Genomic DNA, 20,087 nt, shown 5'->3' on the forward strand with positions numbered 1-20,087 from the left:
GCTTTCCTGTGCAAATAGTCTGGCTTTTTATAGAGGTTGTGTTTTGTTGTTCGAGTTCCCCCACCCCCCACAGAGAAAAAAAGAAAAAATCACAATTTTTATCAGATTCTTCACCTATTCAAAGACATTTTCTCCAAGATCTTACAGACTTAATTTCTGGGGGTAGAGGGGAAAGGTTGCAGAATCACCTTGACCAGCTGCCAGCTATCCAGCCAGCTGCTCATTTACTGCTCCTTCACTACAGGATGGGGGAAAAAAAGAGGGAAAAGCTAATGGATGAAGATAAAAACAAGGAGGTCACTTACCGATTACTGTCACTGGCAAAACAGACTCAACTTGAAGAAAATGGATTTATCTTTTTGCTATTTTAAAATAGAGTCGGATGGTGAGAGGAAAAAAAAAAAAGACTAAATGAAAACAACACCTTTACCATACCCTACCACTTTCCTTGGGTCAACTTCACCCCTTCATTTCCAACCTCTCTGCTTCCCACCACCCCCTCTCCCCAAAGCAGTGCAGAAGAGTTGGGGAATAGGGACTGCTGACAGTCCACAATGGTTACACTTTGCTCTTCCTTAGTCCCCACCCTTTGCTCCAGTGTGGGTCTCTCTGTGGGCTGCAGTTCCTCAAGAACTACTCCAGCATGGTCTGCTCCATGGGCTGCAGGGAAATCACTGCTCTAGGACCTGTAGCACCTTCATCCCTTTTTTCTTCTTTTACCTTGGTGTTCACACTGCTGTTTTTCTTTCCTCACGCCTCCTACACTGCCGTGAAGCATTTTTGCCCTTTCTTAAATATATTTTCCCAGTGGTGCCAAGTGTTGTTGAGGGCTCAGCTGTGCCGTGTGGTGGATCCACTGGAGACATCTGGAAGCGGCTGTGTCCAGCTTAGTATAGCTCCTGGTCTTTGTCACAGAGGCCACCTCTGCAGCCCCTGCTGCCAAAACCTGGCCACCTACACCCAGTACATACTCACTTAGAAACCTCCAGAAACATTTAATGTAAACTAAAGGATGGCAATCCTACTGTTGGAGCAGAAGAGGAAAAAGAGAGGCGAAGCCCCGGAAAAGTAGACTGGAAGTTGTGTGTCAGTTGAGCAGGCAGAAAGGCTCGTCCAGCTCAGGGCCCCAGGGACAGCAGAAAGGGGAAGCAAGGCCAATTGGCCAGAAGTGGCTGCTAAGGAAGGGAGTGACTGACACCCATTCTGGCATCAGCGGTACTGTGCAACCTTACACCTGGGCAGGTGTGAAACCTGCTCTGAGCTTTTGACACTACAGCCCAAGTCAGTAGCTCAGCCAGTGCTACCAACAACAGCAAAAAGTACAGTTTTACATCCCAGCTACACTGCGGATTTACTCTGTGAGCCACTCGTCTGGTTTTCTTCGGCACTGGCGGCATTGATTCTGGTCTTTTACTGGGTCCTCTATATACCAGCTCTTTCCACAGTGTGTCCAGCCAACTGGAGACAGTTTGCAACTGCAGAGTCTGATGTACCCTCTCTTGAAGTCTAACCATCCTCTCAGACCACTGTGTGATTTATATGGTCAGTAAAGTTATTATAATCATGTTTGAGAGAAGGAATAAAAGTAATATTTGATAATTTTTTGTTGAAAGCTAAAATACCAAATTATCTCTGCACCACATTACCAGAACATTGTTACCTCACATTAATGAATCATCTGTCATAACAGAGGACTTCATGGTCTGTGTGTATAAGAGACTGCGTCCCCTGCTGAGGTGCAACCAGCTCTACAATGGAAATATCTTGTCACCAGTGTCAGTAATGCTTCACAAACGTGTTTAAATGTGAGGGAAGAAAGTAACTTTTTACATTTCTAATGAGCAGGTGCAAGGCAAAAGCAAGTTTCTGAGTTGGGATTTTTCCTTTCTGCCATGACTAATATTTTTTTGCAAAATCATCAGTCTTGTAAAAATGTGGATTTTTTTTTATGGCTACAGCTGATCAGGACAGGTTGTAGATTTTGTCTCTATCACAATACAACCTCTCAAGCTCCAGGATGTTTCCCCACACCAAGGCACTGAAGCATTTATTCCAGACCAAATGAATGACTTGTGATTTATGAACACATGACTTTTAAGAAAGTACAAACACTTGCTTTGATTCTTCACTCTCTATTCATATGCCAGCCAGAGCAAACCCTCTTGGCTTCTGAGATTGGATACAATCATTGCCTGAAGTGTAGTACTGCAAGAGTGCAATAATATCATAGTCAGTACCAACCATTATTCTACTTACTTTAATTTCAACAAACTGCTGTAATTAGTGAATTCCCTTGTGGGGATGTTGTGAAATATATCTAATTACAGTCTAATACAGAGCTTTGTGATCCCCAGATAGTAGTTTCTAGGCAACTGAAAACCAAAACATTTTCATTGTAAAGGTTATATTGTAAAGGAATTGGTGAAGGACTTGCCAGGTCCATGCCTTCTGGGTACATGCAGCTTTCAAGGAGCCTTTCAGGCCCCGCCGTTGTCTTTCCCAGGAGTACAGTCAATCTGTTTCAGCAAGAGAAGTTCAGTCAAAGCGTGTGCAATGGGCGGTGTCCCTGTATGGGCTGGTTTTTTATACCCGCATAGCTTTGTGGTGCCTGCTTACCTGCAGGTGAGAAGATCCTAAACTCCCTTTCCTCCTTCTTGTTTGACACTCTTGTGCATCACCCCAAAGATGAGGTGGGGTGTTCCCAGTAAACATCAGGACCTGGAAATCTGCCCAGGTCCTGAAGAGGCAGCATAAGGAAGCGAGAGCTCACTGTGTGCACATCTACACTTCTCCTAATACCGAGCAGAATCAGGTTTGCCCTGTGCTGCTGGAAGCTTGCCAAAATGCACAGAGCCAAACTTCAACAATCGTTTTCCTAATGAGATCCATTGTATTCTGTGTATGTCTCTTAAAGCTCTTGAAATCATATCTTTGTAACAAAATCTGAAGGATGTCTTGTTTGAAGCAGGTTTCTAATCATGTTGGTTGTAGAGAAGATGTGAAAATGAAGAAGACAAAAGAGCTGAAATACTACAACTTTCTAAAAGCTTGTTTTGTTTTCTACCGGGAAGATTATAAATCCTGTACTTGAGATCCTGGCAACTTGTCTAGAATTGATATAAAGCTTTGAAAAAGATTCCTAGTTAAGATTAGATTCACCAATACTTATATGAAATTGTGAATTACGAGTGAGACCAATCACATCTAACAGTGGCAATTCTTTATGTAGTATTCAACAGAAAGGGAAAGAAGAGTTCTTAACCACTGGGTTCACTCTCTGAGGCTGTGTTCCGACTCACGTTTAAGACAGAACTGTTATAGAAAGCATCCCTTGCCTCCAGCTGCTTATTGAAGTCCCCAACCACCCATGCAGTTGGGCAGAACAAATATTTGTACAGGCATGTGGTAAACTGTGTTGAGGAACTGATGAATGTGAAAACCAACCATTTCAATTAGACTTCTGTGCATTTGAGTCTTGTACAGGCTCCTTTTTTTGCAGAAGCAGATGACAAATATACTGAATACTATTTTCACACAGCAGTCGTCACATACTCTGAGGTCACACTGGCCTTTTTTTGGTCTCCCTAGGAGATCCTCTGTTGCTGGAGAGTCCTGCCAGATGGAATACCAACAGAAGCTGGTCTGAAACTTGAGATCAGGCAGAACAAATAATGTGGCTAATTTTGTGCTAAGATTTTGTGCTAGAATCTATTTTGCATTGCTATTGGTGATTTTGGATTAAAGTCCTTCTGTTTTTCTAGCATCTTTCCATCATTTCCTTGCATATAGAATTTATGGTCACCAGTAACTTTGATGAACCACAATACTACTGGACAGCAAGGGAATGGGTTTTTTTTGTAGTCGTCCTCCGCAAAGACCCTGGTAACTGTGATATACAGCTTCAATGCTGGGGTTATTTAAGTGGGAACAATGGACGGGTAGGTCTCTGTCCCAGGTTACTGTGAACTTACACGTGATGAACAAGGAAAAGCACAAACAGCAAAACCGAACAGTTCATATTTGTGAACTTGTTTGTTCAGAAATGACCTTCCCCATACTTCCAACATAAATTACCTTCCCTGAAAGAATTTACATCATGTCTACAAATCTTTCTGTCACTGGTGTTTGGGACAAAGATGAGCAGAGTTCTGTGCAGTACATGAGACACAGAGAGAGAGCATGCAATTTAAAGTTGCTCTTCAAAGGCATTACACAGAGCTAAAAGTAATTTCATTTTTTACTGAAGATCCAGATAGTCAATAATTTTAAAAGGCATAAATTAAATATTGTCGGCCAAATGAATGAAAGAATAGTTTGAAAGTAAGCAATAATATACCTTATAAAGTTGTAGTATTTATCATAATATTATCATAATGGACAGCACAATGTATGATACAAAACCACATTAATTCTGAACTTTGCTGCAAACCATTTCTGTGGCAGAAATACTGTAGCTGAGAGGGATACAATCTGCCTAAGGGCCACTAATGTAATGCCTGCACTTTCTCAGACAGATCACAATTAAGTTTTTGGCTATAAACCATATTCTTCCTTAGCAATTACAGGTTCATTGATCTTACACAGGAGTCTAGATCCCAGATATTTTTTTCATAATATGAAACCAGAGAGCTGCCATAACCAGGGTGTTACTCAACATGCACTTTGCCACAAAATCTTGTGTTCCACCTAAGCCTGTAGCTGAGGCAGGCAGACTCTTCATTTTATCATTAGATGAAAATGCAATGTAATGACAATAAAGCCCATGGCGCGTATCCTTTGTGGTTTATGCTTAATAAGGCAGCAATTCAGACAACAAACTACAGTGCTGAATCAGCAAGACACAAATGCACGTGCTAAAACCTGCAGATTTCAGTAGTATTTAAGCAAGAGCAAAGAGTTAGGTGCATGGTTAAAATTAAGATGAGCTTTAATGGCTTGCTGCATTATAGCCCAGCAAACCTTGCTGTCTTCCCTAAGCTTACAGGACTCTTTTTATTCCAAAGAGACACACCACTTCCCTTTGTATCCTTGCTAAATTTGACAAGATCATCTGCCAGCACCTGCCTGCAGTTACGTCCATTTATCCTTTATCCAGGTTTGTAGCACCTAATGTTGGGGTGCTTGGTGGAGCACTGTTCCAAAGGCAAGTTCATAGAAAGTTTTGCTCTGTCACAGTCCTACTGTGGAAAAGAAAAGCCGAGAATGCACTGAGTAAAGTTTTCTTGCTCTCATCACTTAATACATGGCCATTTTTATTATGGTGCCAACCTGCCATGCACATTGTCCTTATGAGTGAGAACTAGTGTCCAGCAGATGCTCCCAGGGAGACTGTCAAAAATGAAGAAAAGTAGGATCTCCAACAGACGAGGCAGAAGACGTGACTGATTTGGATCTTGGCAGAATCATGGCAAAATATAGCCAAGGGCTGCAGCAGTGCTGGACTCTGCCTACATTAACCATAGGGAATTACACAGGAATCTGTAACCCTGAACAATCTCCACACAAATCAAGATTCTTATCCAACTTCATCAGCACAGTCAATCAGAGCTAAACTACATATTTTAATATTCAGTGTTAACTGTAGAAAAATCCTGCTGTTAAACTAAACAAATACAGGATTCCGTTTGTTTTGTCTTTTCTTCCCTCTCTGTCTTTCAGCAGAATGTGCAATAAACATCTAGACACTGTTTTTGGAAATACAGCTACATCACTATAAGACTCTAAAGAATAAATTAGCTCTTGATAAAATAAAATAGCAAGGGATTCTGCAGAGACAGCAGTTGGAAAGAAAATGCTGAAGTAATTGTTATTTATTCAGGAGAGTTGAAACTCTACAGTTTGCTCGTATGTTAGGAAGACTCGTTTCACTAAGACTAGTTTTCAAATAATGTAATTTGCACTGAAGGAGCAAAAATGTTCAGTACAGAAATCAATAAATTAAAATGGTCAGATGGAGAGGAACTGAGGTGCAATGAATATGTTCTCTTAGAGAAGAGACCCACTCACCAGTGAGAGGTACAAATTAGACAAATGTGGCATGTGGAAAGCCTTCCTCTCAGTTCAAATAGGTAGAAATACAGATTTTAATAATGTAAGGTGAAACACCAAAGGAATTCTGTCATCATATACAGGGATATGTACACTCCTTGCAACATAAATAGAGTTTAGGCCAATTGATCTTGACTTTAAATGTCAAAAGAAGGGAAGAACAACCATGTCATGAGAACCTGATGCAGAGCTGGCCAATGAGCAATGGGAAAGTGGAAAATGTCTTTGAGTTAGAGCAAATTAAGCGTCTTCTCATTTGAGTTAAAGCAAATTAAGCAAATTAAGTATCTTCTCGTTCAACTCTGTTCTGCTTTGACAAATTTCTTTCCCTCTCTTTCCAGGAAAGTGATTCCAACTGCAGTAACGTCTCTAAAATTTTTTCAGTGAGAGAGGCATCAGGACAAGGCCAAATAAAAAACAAAAGAAGAACCCAAGTCCAGTAAGGATTGTTCACTCTGGGACTTACACTTTGTTTTGGACCAATTCAGTAGGGTTAATATCTGCAACAGAAGAGTCTATTAATTGTCTATGATTTAATCACATGAGGAAAAATCTCTCTGCTCTGCTTCTGTAACTGATTGTGCATCATCAGTACAGGCAAAGTATCAAAAAATACATTTCATCTGGAGACTCTAGTGCTCACTGGGATCCATTGCTGCCAAACACACTAGTTTCGTGGTCAGGTTTCCTTAGCCCTAGCATAGTAGTTATACTTGTTGGATATGTAACTGAGTTTGTCGCTCATAGCAATCTCTTTGTAGACAGTGGAAAAAAACATTGGGATGGCAATTGATCTCCAATAAACACTTTTGGATGGTAGCTAACCTGACCTGTCTCAACTGCCTGTTGTCTTTGTTAACTATAAAATCAACTGAGGGTGATGAATGCAGACTTGGACATCACAACTTCACCTGTCTAAAGCTGCCCTTCCAAAGTCATGTTACATAAATAATACTTTTCTGTGGAACTGTTTTTCACTGATTATTCCTGTAATAATTCTGCTTTCTGTATGTTATAGGTGCCACATATAAAAGCAACGATCATGTCAGAAAGCAGCAAAGGCAAATCAGCTCACATACACGTTAAGGAGGTGCCTGCTATAGAAACTCAGCTTCAAACAATTGGCTGAATTATACTCACTTGTTAATTATAAAGGTGATGTATATATTTAGATAAATATACTCAGTAAGTAGTCCTGGATCATACATTGCAACAAGTCTATTTAAAACCCTATTCTGGGATATGAAAAGATCCTTTTAAAATAATTTGCTTTGAAGTTCCTCTCTATTTTGCAGCTATTTACACACCAAAGGACAAAACAGCAAATAATAGAAAACAACAGGCAAATAATTAGAAAACATCAAAAATACAGCCAGCTGCCATGAATGTAAAAGAGGTGCACTAGAGAAAGGCCCTGAACCCCAGAATGTGAGTGAAACTGAACTTCAGTGCAAATAAAACAAAATGCATCTTCCATAATGAGCAATTGCACTTTGAGAAAACATCTATGCATCTCTTGGTTGCAGCAGAGCACTGAGATAGTTTCCACTGATGGACTGTTGAGGTCTGACTAATTGCACACTCAGTGTGGCTCAGAGACTACAGAATATGATCGCTGAGAAGGGAAACTTTACAGGCTCCCTAACTCTAGAGGTCATAACTTCTCTGTCTCAGTGTCCTGCAACCTGCTGACTGTCCTGCTGAGACTGTGCCAGCAACTCCCTGTGAGAAAACTGGTCTCCTCCTAGCACTCCTGTAGGTTTCCCGATCACTTTATTTTTGTTTTCTGTTGCCACGTTTGTTGCTATTTGCACCTCATCTTTGTGCCGGTAGCTTCTTTTGGCAATCCTAGTCCCACCTCTCCTACCAAAGTCCATATCCTAGGCAATGGGTCATTCCTAGCCACCTTCTTTTCCTGTGGGGACTTCAGACCCTCTGAGGGGATGTCAACCATGATAGCTTCACCTCTTCAAGGGAACAGGACCCTGACAGGATGTGCAAAAGCAGTGAAACAGAACATTATTCTTCTGCTGATGTTAAAAGAAAATGTTACTTCTCGTTAACTTTCTGAGTCACTACAGAGAAGACTTTGCAGATTTTACCTCCTAGTTCTCATTGTCATTCCTCCTCACACTGCTGTTGCTGGGTTCCTTATTTCTCAGCGTGAAGACAGTAGCAGGAAAGATTAATGACGATATGTGATTAGTCAATAACAGAAGTGTTTCTACAAGACACTCGCTCTGCTGAGTGTTGGGAGTTTCTGCTGAGTTAAAAACTTTTCTCAATCTTGTCCTGGCAGCAGGACAAAATTTGTCCTGACATAGACCTGGCAGTAAGGCTGTGTACAGCAGGACAGAACCAGCACATATGTGACAGTGCCTCTGTGACTTTGGCTTTTCCCCATCCATATCAGACTACTGACTTTGACAGTGCCTTGGGCTTAATACCACTAGAGGTCATGCTATGCACCTATTATCTAAGCTGCTTTTGAAAAACGCTGTATTACTCCACGTCTAGTGGATATATTTGTACTGTGTTTGCAGACACTGCTTTAGCCTCTAGATGTCCCTGCTTTGTACGTATATAACAACCACGCCCCAATAAATCATCCCATCTATTCTACTGCCCAATCTTGGAATTTATCTCAAATAGCACATGACTGGGGAAGGATGAGGAATAGGGAATATGCAAGTATCAGCATGAAAAGTCTTCCTTATGGAATGAAATATCCTGTCCACTAAAATAAGGAATAAGTAGGGAAAGACAGCAAGGTATAACATCAAATCCTTCATTACAATAGTACAAGCAGTGGCTTGTGTCTGACCTGACTACTGTGATGCTGATTCCACTAATGTATCTGCCTTGGACTTTTCCTGTGTTGAGAGTACGGCTTGAGATAATATTGATTGCATCTCAAAGCATCTGACCACTGCTCTCTGTCTTTTGGTTTCAAGCCTTTTGGTGTCTTTCTCCTCTTTGCCTTTAGCCAGCAGACTAGCAGTCAACCAAATAAACACCTCTGCTGGTATCATCCACATCCAGCCCCACCTCGAAAAGGCATGCTTTTGCAGAGCTGTCAGACTTCACATTCTGTCACAGCTTGGCCCAGTCCCATTATTATAATTTTTCTGGTAGATGCAGAGCTGTGTGCAACGGCTTAACTGTTGGAGCCAGCATGTTTTTCCGTAGAGCTTCCCGTTGGTATTAGCCAGGGTCACTCAGGAACCAAAACTTGCACAATAATACTGCTCTCACCATCCCAAGTTTGCTTATTCTGCAAAATGAGTGACCATATCCCACTAGTAGTGTTGCCTGATCTTATGATCATATTCTGCATTTATGCCTCATCCCTATCTTTTAGCCAGGCAGCCTCTTCTGCCTCCCTGACTCAGCATTTTGCCAAGATTTGGGGAACTGGCTGCCTGAATAGCCTTTCAAAAAACATTTCTGCAAATTTCCTACATTATTTGGTTGACCCTGTAGAATGAGATCACTAACAGTCAAGCAGCTGCTTAGTTTCCACAGTAATAAAAATGTACAATTGAAATGTTCTCATCCTTTTGAAGCAACATTCTCTTAGACTTTTGCCAGTTTAGAAAACCCTGGAGATAAACTAGGCATTACAGTCATAATCTCATAACCGATAATCTAATCGCATTTTATCATCCATTGATAATCTCATCAATGTATATAAAAGCAAGTGAATAATCCAGCCCTTTCAGCAGAAAAGAGCCTATGGAAATATGACAGGCAAGTTATACCATCTTTCCAAAGCACTAGTCTTTCAAATCTGCAGAGAACTATGATGTGCAGCATAATGAGAGCCTTTTATCACTCAAGCCTGCTTCTCTGTGGCTGTTTTGGGATCTAATACTTGTAGGATACCTTGTTTTCATGTAAAAGATACTAGAAGTTCCTGTTTGTTTAGGGTTTTTTTTTCCAGAACAAAACAAAGAATAAGTAATTCCAGCTGTAACTTCTCAAGATATATACAACTTTTTTCTTTCTTATGTTTAACTATGCCTCTGGGCTGCCTAATTCAGATGAAGCCAGGATACTTAGCATAACTTTACTCAAAAGGTTCATTTCTAGCCTATACAATCCCTACAGGCATAGCGTATTGAGCACAATCAAGATTTAATCAAACGTAAATTTGGGTTTCTGTTTCTCTGTCAAGAACAGAACAGCAGGCTTTTCCATGAGAGCTTTGTCAAAATATTTGGCATTATTATAAAAATACAGAATAGAAATATTTTATACCGAATCTGAATGCCACAACACTATGCCTACATTTTTCCCAATCTTTCCTCCTCTGAAACTTTCTATAGGCAAAGTTTCTGGTAGTGGCTAACAGACAGCAGACAGTAACAGAGCATCCATGTGCCTGCTTGCAGTTTTAAATGATTTTCACATAACTTCATGTAGGGATAGGCAAGATTAAATTTGTGCAGGAAGAGTTCAAATCATAATTCCAGTGCCTCAGACAAGGCTTACTTGCTCTTTTCCAGAATGTTTTCAGGCTCTTCTGGCACAAGTTGAGCCCTGGCACTAGGATATTCACTTGTTTAAGTATTTATGGGGAATGTCATGAGGATTGATGGGTGATGGGAACAGTGATCACTTACCTGCTTCTTCAAGCATTATAGCACTGAAAGTCATAACCATGATTTGCACATGCAAAGGGTAATGAACTGCTGCCTTCTGAGGAATGAGAGAAAACCGACTTTATTCCTAGTAGAATATTACCTAATTTCATATACAGCTAGAAGGGGAAAGCAATCTGTTTCGGTATAAAGGAAATGGCATAGCACCCTTCTGTACATAAATTTTCTAGTCATATCCCTGTTAAACACTTTGAAAGTTTACCATGACATAAAAGCTGCACAGTGAGTGACTTTTGCACCTTGCAAATAGCACAGAACAGCTTTTACTTTAGCTAGACTTTTGGCTATTGGAAAGGCTAATGTTGATTTTTGCATTTGCAATGATGAAAAATGACAGTTCTGATATTTTTTCAGAGATGTGGCACTTCTGCAGAGACTAGTACTAATAGAGAAATGTGTCACAGCTGTTAATGCTTTCAACAAACTGCAGTTCTGAACAAATTTGTTTTTCAGTAAAAATATGACATGTTCTTCAGAATTTAATTGAGGAACACACAGTTGTCTTTAAATTCACATCTGTGATAGGGCATATTTTGTGGGACCCTGGGACATGGGGATATCTTACACAGGCATAGGAGGGTAACCTGCAAGACTATCCCACTACCACCAGAGGTTGGCTATTGGTTCAAAATGGGTTGCCATTTTAAAGGACGCTCGTGGGAGAGTGGCTGACACACTAACTGCTCTGCAAGGTGGACCTGCCTGCTAATCAACTTTCTGTTCCGTTCTGAAGTGCTAGAAAATCTGAGAGTGCAAGGGATGTTGTATAAACACACCACGTATTAAGGCAAGTATTTGTTTGATTTTCCAGTTTGTTATAAGCAGAAGCAACCATGAGGTCTTTCCCTATCAGAACCAGTCCTACAAAGGCAGATTAAATCAGCAAAAATCTCAAAACTGTTGCTCTTATCAGCACAAAGGGCCAGCCTCAACAGACTTGCATAAGGCAGGAAAGGTCTTGATAGGGTGTGAGCTCTGCAACATTACCAACAAGGAGCAAACAATGTTATCACCAATAGCTCAGAGAGAGAGAAGGGCTTGAAGCTAGTACCTCAAGCTTGCCTCACATGACATTCTTCAGCTCCGGGAATAAGAATAAACCTGAAGTGCATATCAGTTCATGTAATAACAATGACATTCATAGCAAAAGAAATGATGAAAATACTGAATGGTCTGCTGGATGATGCTTCTGGCAGGTACTACTTCTTAATAAGAAGTAGTACCAGAAGACTGGTTGGCAGAAGGAATGAGGTGGGCTGATCCATAGGTATCTCTGTGGTATTTTGACCGGTCTCATGGGAATCAATCCTATGAGTCAATCATCAACTATGTGCAATTGCATGTATTTATTACCATTTAATACCAAAATCCTCCTGCATCCCTCCAGGTATAGCTGAACTGTTCAATGGCTACATTTTGTCCTTTGCTCTATTTCAGTGCCATCTCATAGTTTTGTTTTAAGCCTTTCATATCTCTGTTGTTATTCCACTTGGCCATTGCCTTTGTTGTAGTTTGAGGTAAGTTAGGGTCGGTTTTGTGACAAACTCAGTTGCTCTAAGTAACTTCATTCTCTGAAAACTAACTGCATGTTTTTGAGAGAGAGTTCTTCTCTAAAGTGATAACACAGGGCATTGGTATGCAAAAACACCAGTGCTTTTACCTAACCAAGGCCATCCTCAAGCTGGCGGAAAAGGAGCAGCGCCTGATAGGAGGGGTGAATAGGGCAGGTGACCCTAAACTGACAGCAAACTTTGGTCCATATGAACCAAATATACTGTGCATATCAAATTTCATGGCAACAATGTATTAGACAGAACACTGACTTGAAGAGAACTTAATTACATCACTGTTAAACCTTGACTCCCTCAACGGACAGAAACAATCATACTCCCATCACTAAATTGTGTGGGGGATTTAGTTATATCCACATAGTTCAGAGTAAGGATGACATATGCCTAATTTTGTGCACAACACTGATGAATATAATTTTTTTAATTCACTAAAAATATTTAGTACTGATGTATTGATTTTGGAGGAGAAGTTCCTAGGATGAGGTGATTCCTGCACAGAGGCTACAGGGGCAAGGCAGCAGTGGAAACACCTGCAAATGTGAACACGGAGGTTTAAAGTTTATGCTGATGGTAGCACAGACATGCCAAACTATGGATGAATGCTTTCCTCTACAAAAAACATAGTTCAGCTGAAAAAAAACCAAACAAACACTAAAACTGGGCCATACTTAACTGTTAAAAGCATTGCCTTTTTAATTGTTAAAAGCATTGAGATATTTCTCATCATTATCTGGAGAGCAAGAGCTACAGAGAACTATGCCAATGTCAAAGGATAAAACACAGGTTATTGGTGGAAGACTTTGCAGAAAGTAACTTAAGACCCTGAATACAGCCAGCTGAGAGGTAGATGAAATTACAACATACATGGAAATTGTCTTCTTAAAATAAGCCACCATACACTTAGTGACAGACTTTACCCAGCACTATGCAGCACACAATAGAATCCAGCAATATGTGCTTGCAGCCCCAGTGGCCAGCCATATCCTGAGCTGCATCAAAAGAAACGCGCCCAGTAGGTCAAAGGAGGTGATTCTGCCCCTCTACTCTGCTCTGATGAGACCTGGAATACTGCAACCAGCTCTGTAGCCCTCAGCACAAGACACGGACCTGTTGGAGCAGGTCGAGAGGAGGGCCACAAATATGATCAAAGGGATGGAACACATCTCCTATGAGGACAGGCTGAAAGAGTTGGGGTTGTTCAGCCTGGAGCAGGCTCCAGGGAGACCTTAGTGTGGCCTTTCAATACTTAAAGGCGGCTTATAAGAAAGATGGGGAAAAAACTTACTAGCAGGGCCTGTAGTAATAGGACAAGGGGTAGTGGTTTTAAACTAAAGAGGAGAGGTTTAGACCAGATATTAGGAAGAATTCTTTTATGCTGAAGGTGGTGAAACACTGGAACAAGTTTCCCAGAGAGGAAGTATATGCCCCATCACTTGGAAACATTCAAGGTCAGGTTGGATGGGGCTCTGAGCAACATGATTGAGTTGAAGATGTCCCTGCTTCTGCAGCGGGGTTGGACTGGATGACTTTCACGGTCCCTTCTAACCTAAACCATTCTATGAGTCTATGAAAAAGAAAACCAACGAACAGAAAAGGGCCTGTTATTGCCATTCAGGTTTTTATTTTACAACTTTATCCGCATTACACATGCTTAGCACTGCATTGCGTATCTGTAGCCTGCTGCGAGGCCTGCAGGTTGTTATATTGCATTATACGCGCTATATTGTATGTAGATTGTATATCCTAAAGATACACAACAAAGATTTAGTGGTATAATGCTCTCATTATACTGGAAATGTTAACGTTGAATGTGAGATCTAATGTAAGGCAGTCTTGAGGCAGTTATTTTAATGGTTCACAGAGTTAGAGCTAAGTCTTCAGGGCATATTAATGCTTTTCATCTCTAAGAGGTTTATAAATGACAGCCCTATCAAGGTAAACTTTCAACCCTGCACGTTCAAATATTTAAAGGTAATAGCACATAATTATACTGGATTTTGAAGGTTGTTGAGGAGTGTGCATAAATACTGTATTTTAAAGAACTACGTATAAATAAAAATGTGGTTTTACAGAGCTGTCATCTTGGACTGTTTTTTAAAAAGGAGTCTCCTAAACAAAAGTATATGTGAGAGGAGACAATTCCAGATCCACTAGCTGGAGGAGAGAAAGTTTGGAAGAGACATCCTTGTAACTGCAGCAGCCCAATAAATACTGCAAGAAACAGCCAGGTGGCAACATTAAGAGGGTAGCTCTAAAGGAGATAGGATCTGCAGTATAACCAAATAAACATGCATCCAAAGGTATTCTGCTTTCTTTTTATGCAAAATAATGGCTAAAATACATGTTAGATGTCGTGATTGAAAATAATAATGCTGAGAGAAATGTCATAGGAGCAGAAAGGTCTGTGTTGCTCACACTACACCTGGAAACTGGGAGGGAATTCCTCTGGTAGCCAAAGACAAAGCACATTCCTGCTGAAGCTGATAAAAACCTACACCTTCCTCCTCCCCAGCCAGAGTTTTACAGCATTTTGTATTTCCTTAAAAACAATAATTTTCATTACCCGGAATTCACTGTTTGGGTTTTGGTGGGGGTTTTGTGTTGGGTTTTTTCGGGTGTTTTGTTGTTGGTTTGTGGGGTTTTTTTTGTTTTTTATTTTTTAAAGCAGGGGGCCAGGTTGTTGTGATTCATTAAAGAAAAGAGCTAAAGGAGAAAGTTCTGATTTTGGCAGGTTTGCAAAAAGGAAAAAATTACTTTTCTTTCCCTCTCCAACTCAAGATGATTTGAAAAGAATACGAATAATCTCTTCTTTTTTCTTTTTTAGCACAGAAATTTCAAATGAAAACTGCTGACCAGCTCTGTTAACTTCCTACAGTTGTCTTGCTTCATAGAAGCAAATCTCCAGTAGGATGTATTTGGATGCATACCCTCAAGTTCACAAGTTGGTCTTTAGCAACTTTTCTTGTATCTGAAGAAGGAAGGAAGGAAGGAAGGAAGGAAGGAAGGAAGGAAGGAAGGAAGGAAGGAAGGAAGGAAGGAAGGAAGGAAGGAAGGAAGGAAGGAAGGAAGGAAGGAAGGAAGGAAGGAAGGAAAGAAAGAAAGAAAGAAAGAAAGAAAGAAAGAAAGAAAGAAAGAAAGAAAGAAAGAAAGAAAGAAAGAAAGAAAGAAAGAAAGAAAGAAAGAAAGAAAGAAAGAAAGAAAGAAAGAAAGAAAGAAAGAAAGAAAGAAAGAAAAACTAAAAAGAAACCTCATTTAGGAAACTTGGCTTGTGGAGTCTCCATCCTTGGAGACGTTTAAGAGCCGCATGGACATGGTCCTTGAGAAGAGGAGGCTGAGGGGAGACCTCATCGCTCTCTACAACTACCTGAAAGGAGGTTGTGGAGAGGAGGGTGCTGGCCTCTTCTCCCAAGTGACAGGGGACAGGACAAGAGGGAATGGCCTCAAGCTCCACTAGGGGAGGTTCAGGCTGGACATTAGGAAAAAAATATTTCACGGAAAGGGTCATTGGGCACTGGCAGAGGCTGCCCAGGGAGGTGGTTGATTCACCTTCCCTGGAGGTGTTTAAGGGACGGGTGGACGAGGTGCTAAGGGGCATGGTTTAGTGATCGATGGGAATGGTTGGACTCAATGATCCTGTGGGTCTTTTTCAACCTGGTGATTCTATGGTTCCAGCTGGCTTTAAGCGGCCCTGCATGAGTGGGTGGAGGGGCTGCGGTTTGCACTCACCCTGGTCCCCATCACCACCAGAGTGAGAGAGAGAGAGGGAGAGGGAGAGGGAGAGGGGGAGAAGGAGGGAGAGAGAGGGAGGGAGGGGAAAGGAAAGAGAGAGGGAGGGAAGAAAAAAGAGAGAGGGAAAAGAAAGGGGGGGAAGGAAAGAGAGAGAGAAGGGCTAAGGAAAGAGGGGCCAAGGAAAGAGAGAAGGGGGAAGGAAAGAGAGAAGGGGGAAGGAAAGAGAGAAGGGGGAAGGAAAGGGGGAAAGGAAAGAGAGAAGGGGGAAGGAAAGAGAGAAGGGGGAAGGGAAGGAAAGAAGGGGAAGGAAAGAGGGGGGAAAGGAAAGAGAGAGGGAGGGGAGAGAGGGAAGGAGGGGGAGAGAGAGAGTGGAGGAGAGGGAGGACAGAGGGAGAGGGAGAGAAAGGACAGAGAGAGGGGAGGGGAGGAGGGAGAGAGAGGGGGAGGGAGGGGGAGAGACGGGGGGAGAGAGAGAGAGAAGGAGGGGAGAGGGAAAAGGAGGCGGGGAGAAGGAGGGGGAGAGGGGAGGGAGCGGAGGGAGAGGGCGGCCGGCGGAGGGCGGTCCCCGCGCTGGGCCCTCGGGGCGGCTCTGCGGGCGGCGGAGCGCGGCGGCGGCGCCATGGAGGAGCTCGCCACCGAGCAGGAGGCGGAGGAGAGTCACCGCCAGGACAGCGTCAGCCTCCTCACCTTCATCCTGCTCCTCACCCTCACCATCCTCACCATATGGCTTTTCAAGCACCGCCGCGTCCGCTTCCTGCACGAAACCGGCCTGGCCATGATTTACGGTGAGCGCCGCTGCCCCCGGGCGGCTCCGCCGGCACCGGGGAGCGAGGCGGGGAGCGGGACGGAGCCGGAGGGAGGCACCGCGCCCCCAGACATCCCGCCGAACCCCTTCTGCTCCCCATCTCCTCCCCTTCTGCCCCCGCTTCTGCTCCCCCTCTCTCCCTTCCTCCCTTCTGATACCCCTGTTCCCCCCTTCTGTTCCCCCTCTCTCCCCCCTTCTGCTCCCCCTCTCTCCCTCCTCCCCTTCTACCCCCCCTTCTGCACCCCTCTCCCTTCCTTCTCTTCCCTCCCCCTCTCCTCCCCCTCTCTCCAGACCTTCTGCTCCCCCTCTCTCCTCCCCCCTTTCTGCTCCCCCTCCTCCGGCATCCCCTCCACAGAGATGCCTCCCCTGCTGTCCCCTGTCCTTGGAGTGGCCGTGCTGGCAGGGCACAGAGTTTCGGTGACCCTCCCCTCTGTAGGAAGCGAGCTTATGTGGTGCTTCTAGGGTTTGGGGAGCCAAGCTGTGCGGGTCCCGGCAGTGATGGCCTTATCCTAACGCCCTCACCGTGCTGTGGCGTGCGGTGTGTGAATTGGGAAAAATGAGGAAAAATTTCTTCGCCAAAAGGGTTCTCAGGCACTGGAACAGGCTGCCCAGGGAGGTGGTTGAGTCACCATCCCTGGAGGTATTTAGAAAACAGGTAGACGAGGTGCTCAAGGATATGATTTAGTAGTGGACAGGTACATTTGGACTTGATCTCAAAGGTCTTTTCCAACCAAACGATTCTATGGTTCTATGAAAAGGAGCGTGTTCGAATTTCGATGCTCTGGGTTTTGTTCACTGATGGTTGGTGTGCTGCTCTCACGGCTGGCCTGAGTTTGCTGGTTGCCAGCTGACTGCAGTGGTACCAGGCACCCCAGACAGCGCCTACAGGTCACAGTGAGCCTGCTCAGTGGAATAAGGACTGGACTGAGCTGAGTTTGTCCTCTCCAGCACCACTTTCTCCCCGTGAATGGGAGCAAAGGTGAAATAAATCCCTCAGCAGAAACTGTGTTCTCTTCTTGTTTGGTAGGGTGGATGATTTTGAGGAGCTGGGCTCTGTGCTCGTACTGTTAAGGGCTGGCACGGACATCTGCAAGTGAACCTAAACCTGCTACCTGGAGAATTCACTCTGCCGCAAACTCACACGATTTTATTTTGTGCGCAGTTTGTTACGCAGAACATAAACAGTTGCGATGAGGAGCAGCCATCCGTTTAAAAAATGATTTGTCTGCCCATGATTGGCCACCGCTGAAGTGCCAGAAGCACTTCTTCATGAGCTGAATAGGTTCCTGCCAAATGGTGTGAGGCACCTACCCGATGTTGGTTGGGATAAGTGTATCGGGGGTAACCGCAGATGAGAAATTCAGCACTTGAGAGGAGGGAGAGAGTGAACTGTTTCCTCCCCAATGAGTACTACTGCTCTTGAGAGCTACACGATTGCTTGCAGAGCAGTGGAATTTTCCTCTGCTGATGCTGCTCTTAAACCACCCCAATTTGCTCTTAGTCACTGATCTCTTTGCTGCATTGCTGTGTATTTCACAGTCGCTTGTTCCTGAAAACTGACAAATTCACTATTGGGCATATAAGTAAGTTATGCATGAGCATGATAATGACTAGCAGCTGAATAGCGATCAGGAGGTGGTAGATTAACTGTGTATGTGCTGATGGGAAGAGTCAGGGTAAGATTGTATTGAAGATGTTCGAGTATGATGTTGGTAGTGTTGCCTTCAGAAAGTTCATTTATCTTTTATGACTATTTCAGTCATTTAGGTGGTTTAGCTTATGGTGGAAATCTTGCGTATTTGGGTGTGCTAATGTATGCAATACAAGTACCAGGGCATCAAGGGCATTTGGGTATGCATTGATGACCTGTGTGGGTAATAAGTTGTTCAGCTGGAGAACTTCTGCCTTTCATTAAGCTAAAACTAGTTTACTCTAATATCCACTTCCTGGTCCATGAAACGTACATCAAATTAGGAATCTAGCATTCAAGTGCTGAAATTGTGTATTAGGAAAGGCACTGCACCACAGCCCTTTCTGCCATACAGACAGCACTGCTGAAGGAAAGGTTGGCTCAAACCATTGCATGTTCCTGGTGTGCCTTCGCTTAAGTCATTTAGTTTCATTCCTCAATACACTCAACTTCTATATGAGCCCCTTTAGATATCCTTCTCACTCCCAGACAAACTGATTCTTGCCATATATATCATGGCAAACATCTGAGGAAACATGTTTAGCAAGTTCAGTTCCTTTCTAACATAGTTAGCCTTCATGCCAGTAAAACTCTGCTGAGACCCTACTTCAATTAAGCATTTTGTAGACTAACTTTAGAGCAAAGAATATAGCAAGTGTCACTGTTACTGTCTGTTATACTTCTGATAACCAGGCTCTGCTTTTCAAATAGGAATTTGTTCCTTCTTTGTCACTTGAAGGACAGCGGTTGAAGAAAGAGATGGGTTTCTACATTGCTGATAACATTGTATCTGAGAAATGCACTATTTTTTTTTTCAAACTATATGTGTGTGTAAGATGCATATGTTTGCTCATTCTTACTTAAACAAAAAATCATAAGGTAACATTTCAGCTGAAGAGTTTATAGTCCTAAAACCACAAGTAGCTAGCATGAAACACTTCTGGGTGTCTAGGTGCTGTCATAACAATGTATTTCATAATATGTTATTAGTATAGGTTCCAAACTGTGCACACTAGGTAACTTTCACATGGATTTATGGTCAAGTCTACAGCACTTGTACCATTTCCATTCAGTTTTTCTAACAGAAAAGTTAGAGTTTTTAGGGCAGCAATGGTCAATGCTACCTGAGTAAGTGGCTTTCATTTACAGGAGGTGTAAGCTAACAATTCAGTGCCAATTAATTTTTATCCTGGAGATAATGAACTAGGAGAACTGGCTTGTTGCACCTAGACCCCTTCCAAAACACTTGGTTTCAAAATGGTAAATATTTGGATGATTGTATTTGATCAAATAGGCATTTGATGACCTGAGCTACTTAGAACTGAAGGTCTTGATGGTTGCTTGCTTCTTTCACCCTTTAAGAAGAGGTGGTGGCCTGACTTCTTTTTTCTTATCTAGCCATGTTAACTTACAGTAATGTGCAGTGAGACCTCTTTCCTTGAGCACAATAGGAATTGAGTGGCACAACGCTAGCTTGAAACAGTGAGCAGAGAAGCTGCTTCCAGCTGGAGCTTTAACCAGCTCTTCTCACTTACCTTCTCGGAGAATCCAGATATAAGCACATCCTGTTCTACTTTCAT

At 42.6% G+C, this 20,087-nt stretch overlaps 1 protein-coding gene across 2 annotated transcripts in view; it reads left to right on the forward strand.

The window, feature by feature from the left end:
* The first annotated feature begins 16,607 nt into the window (after positions 1-16,607).
* Positions 16,608-20,087, forward strand: part of SLC9A7 (solute carrier family 9 member A7) — a 70,375-nt gene continuing 66,895 nt past the window's right edge. The window contains exon 1 of one of the 2 annotated variants that reach the window (XM_069875938.1): positions 16,608-16,797. In XM_069875938.1, the coding sequence (XP_069732039.1) occupies positions 16,632-16,797 (166 nt within the window). In that variant the 5' untranslated portion in view covers positions 16,608-16,631. The remainder of the gene's footprint in view (positions 16,798-20,087) is intronic. The other variant, XM_069875930.1, reaches the window with a different exon arrangement.

Source organism: Phaenicophaeus curvirostris, chromosome 1 (genome assembly GCF_032191515.1).
Source record: "Phaenicophaeus curvirostris isolate KB17595 chromosome 1, BPBGC_Pcur_1.0, whole genome shotgun sequence".
NCBI lineage: Eukaryota > Metazoa > Chordata > Aves > Cuculiformes > Cuculidae > Phaenicophaeus > Phaenicophaeus curvirostris.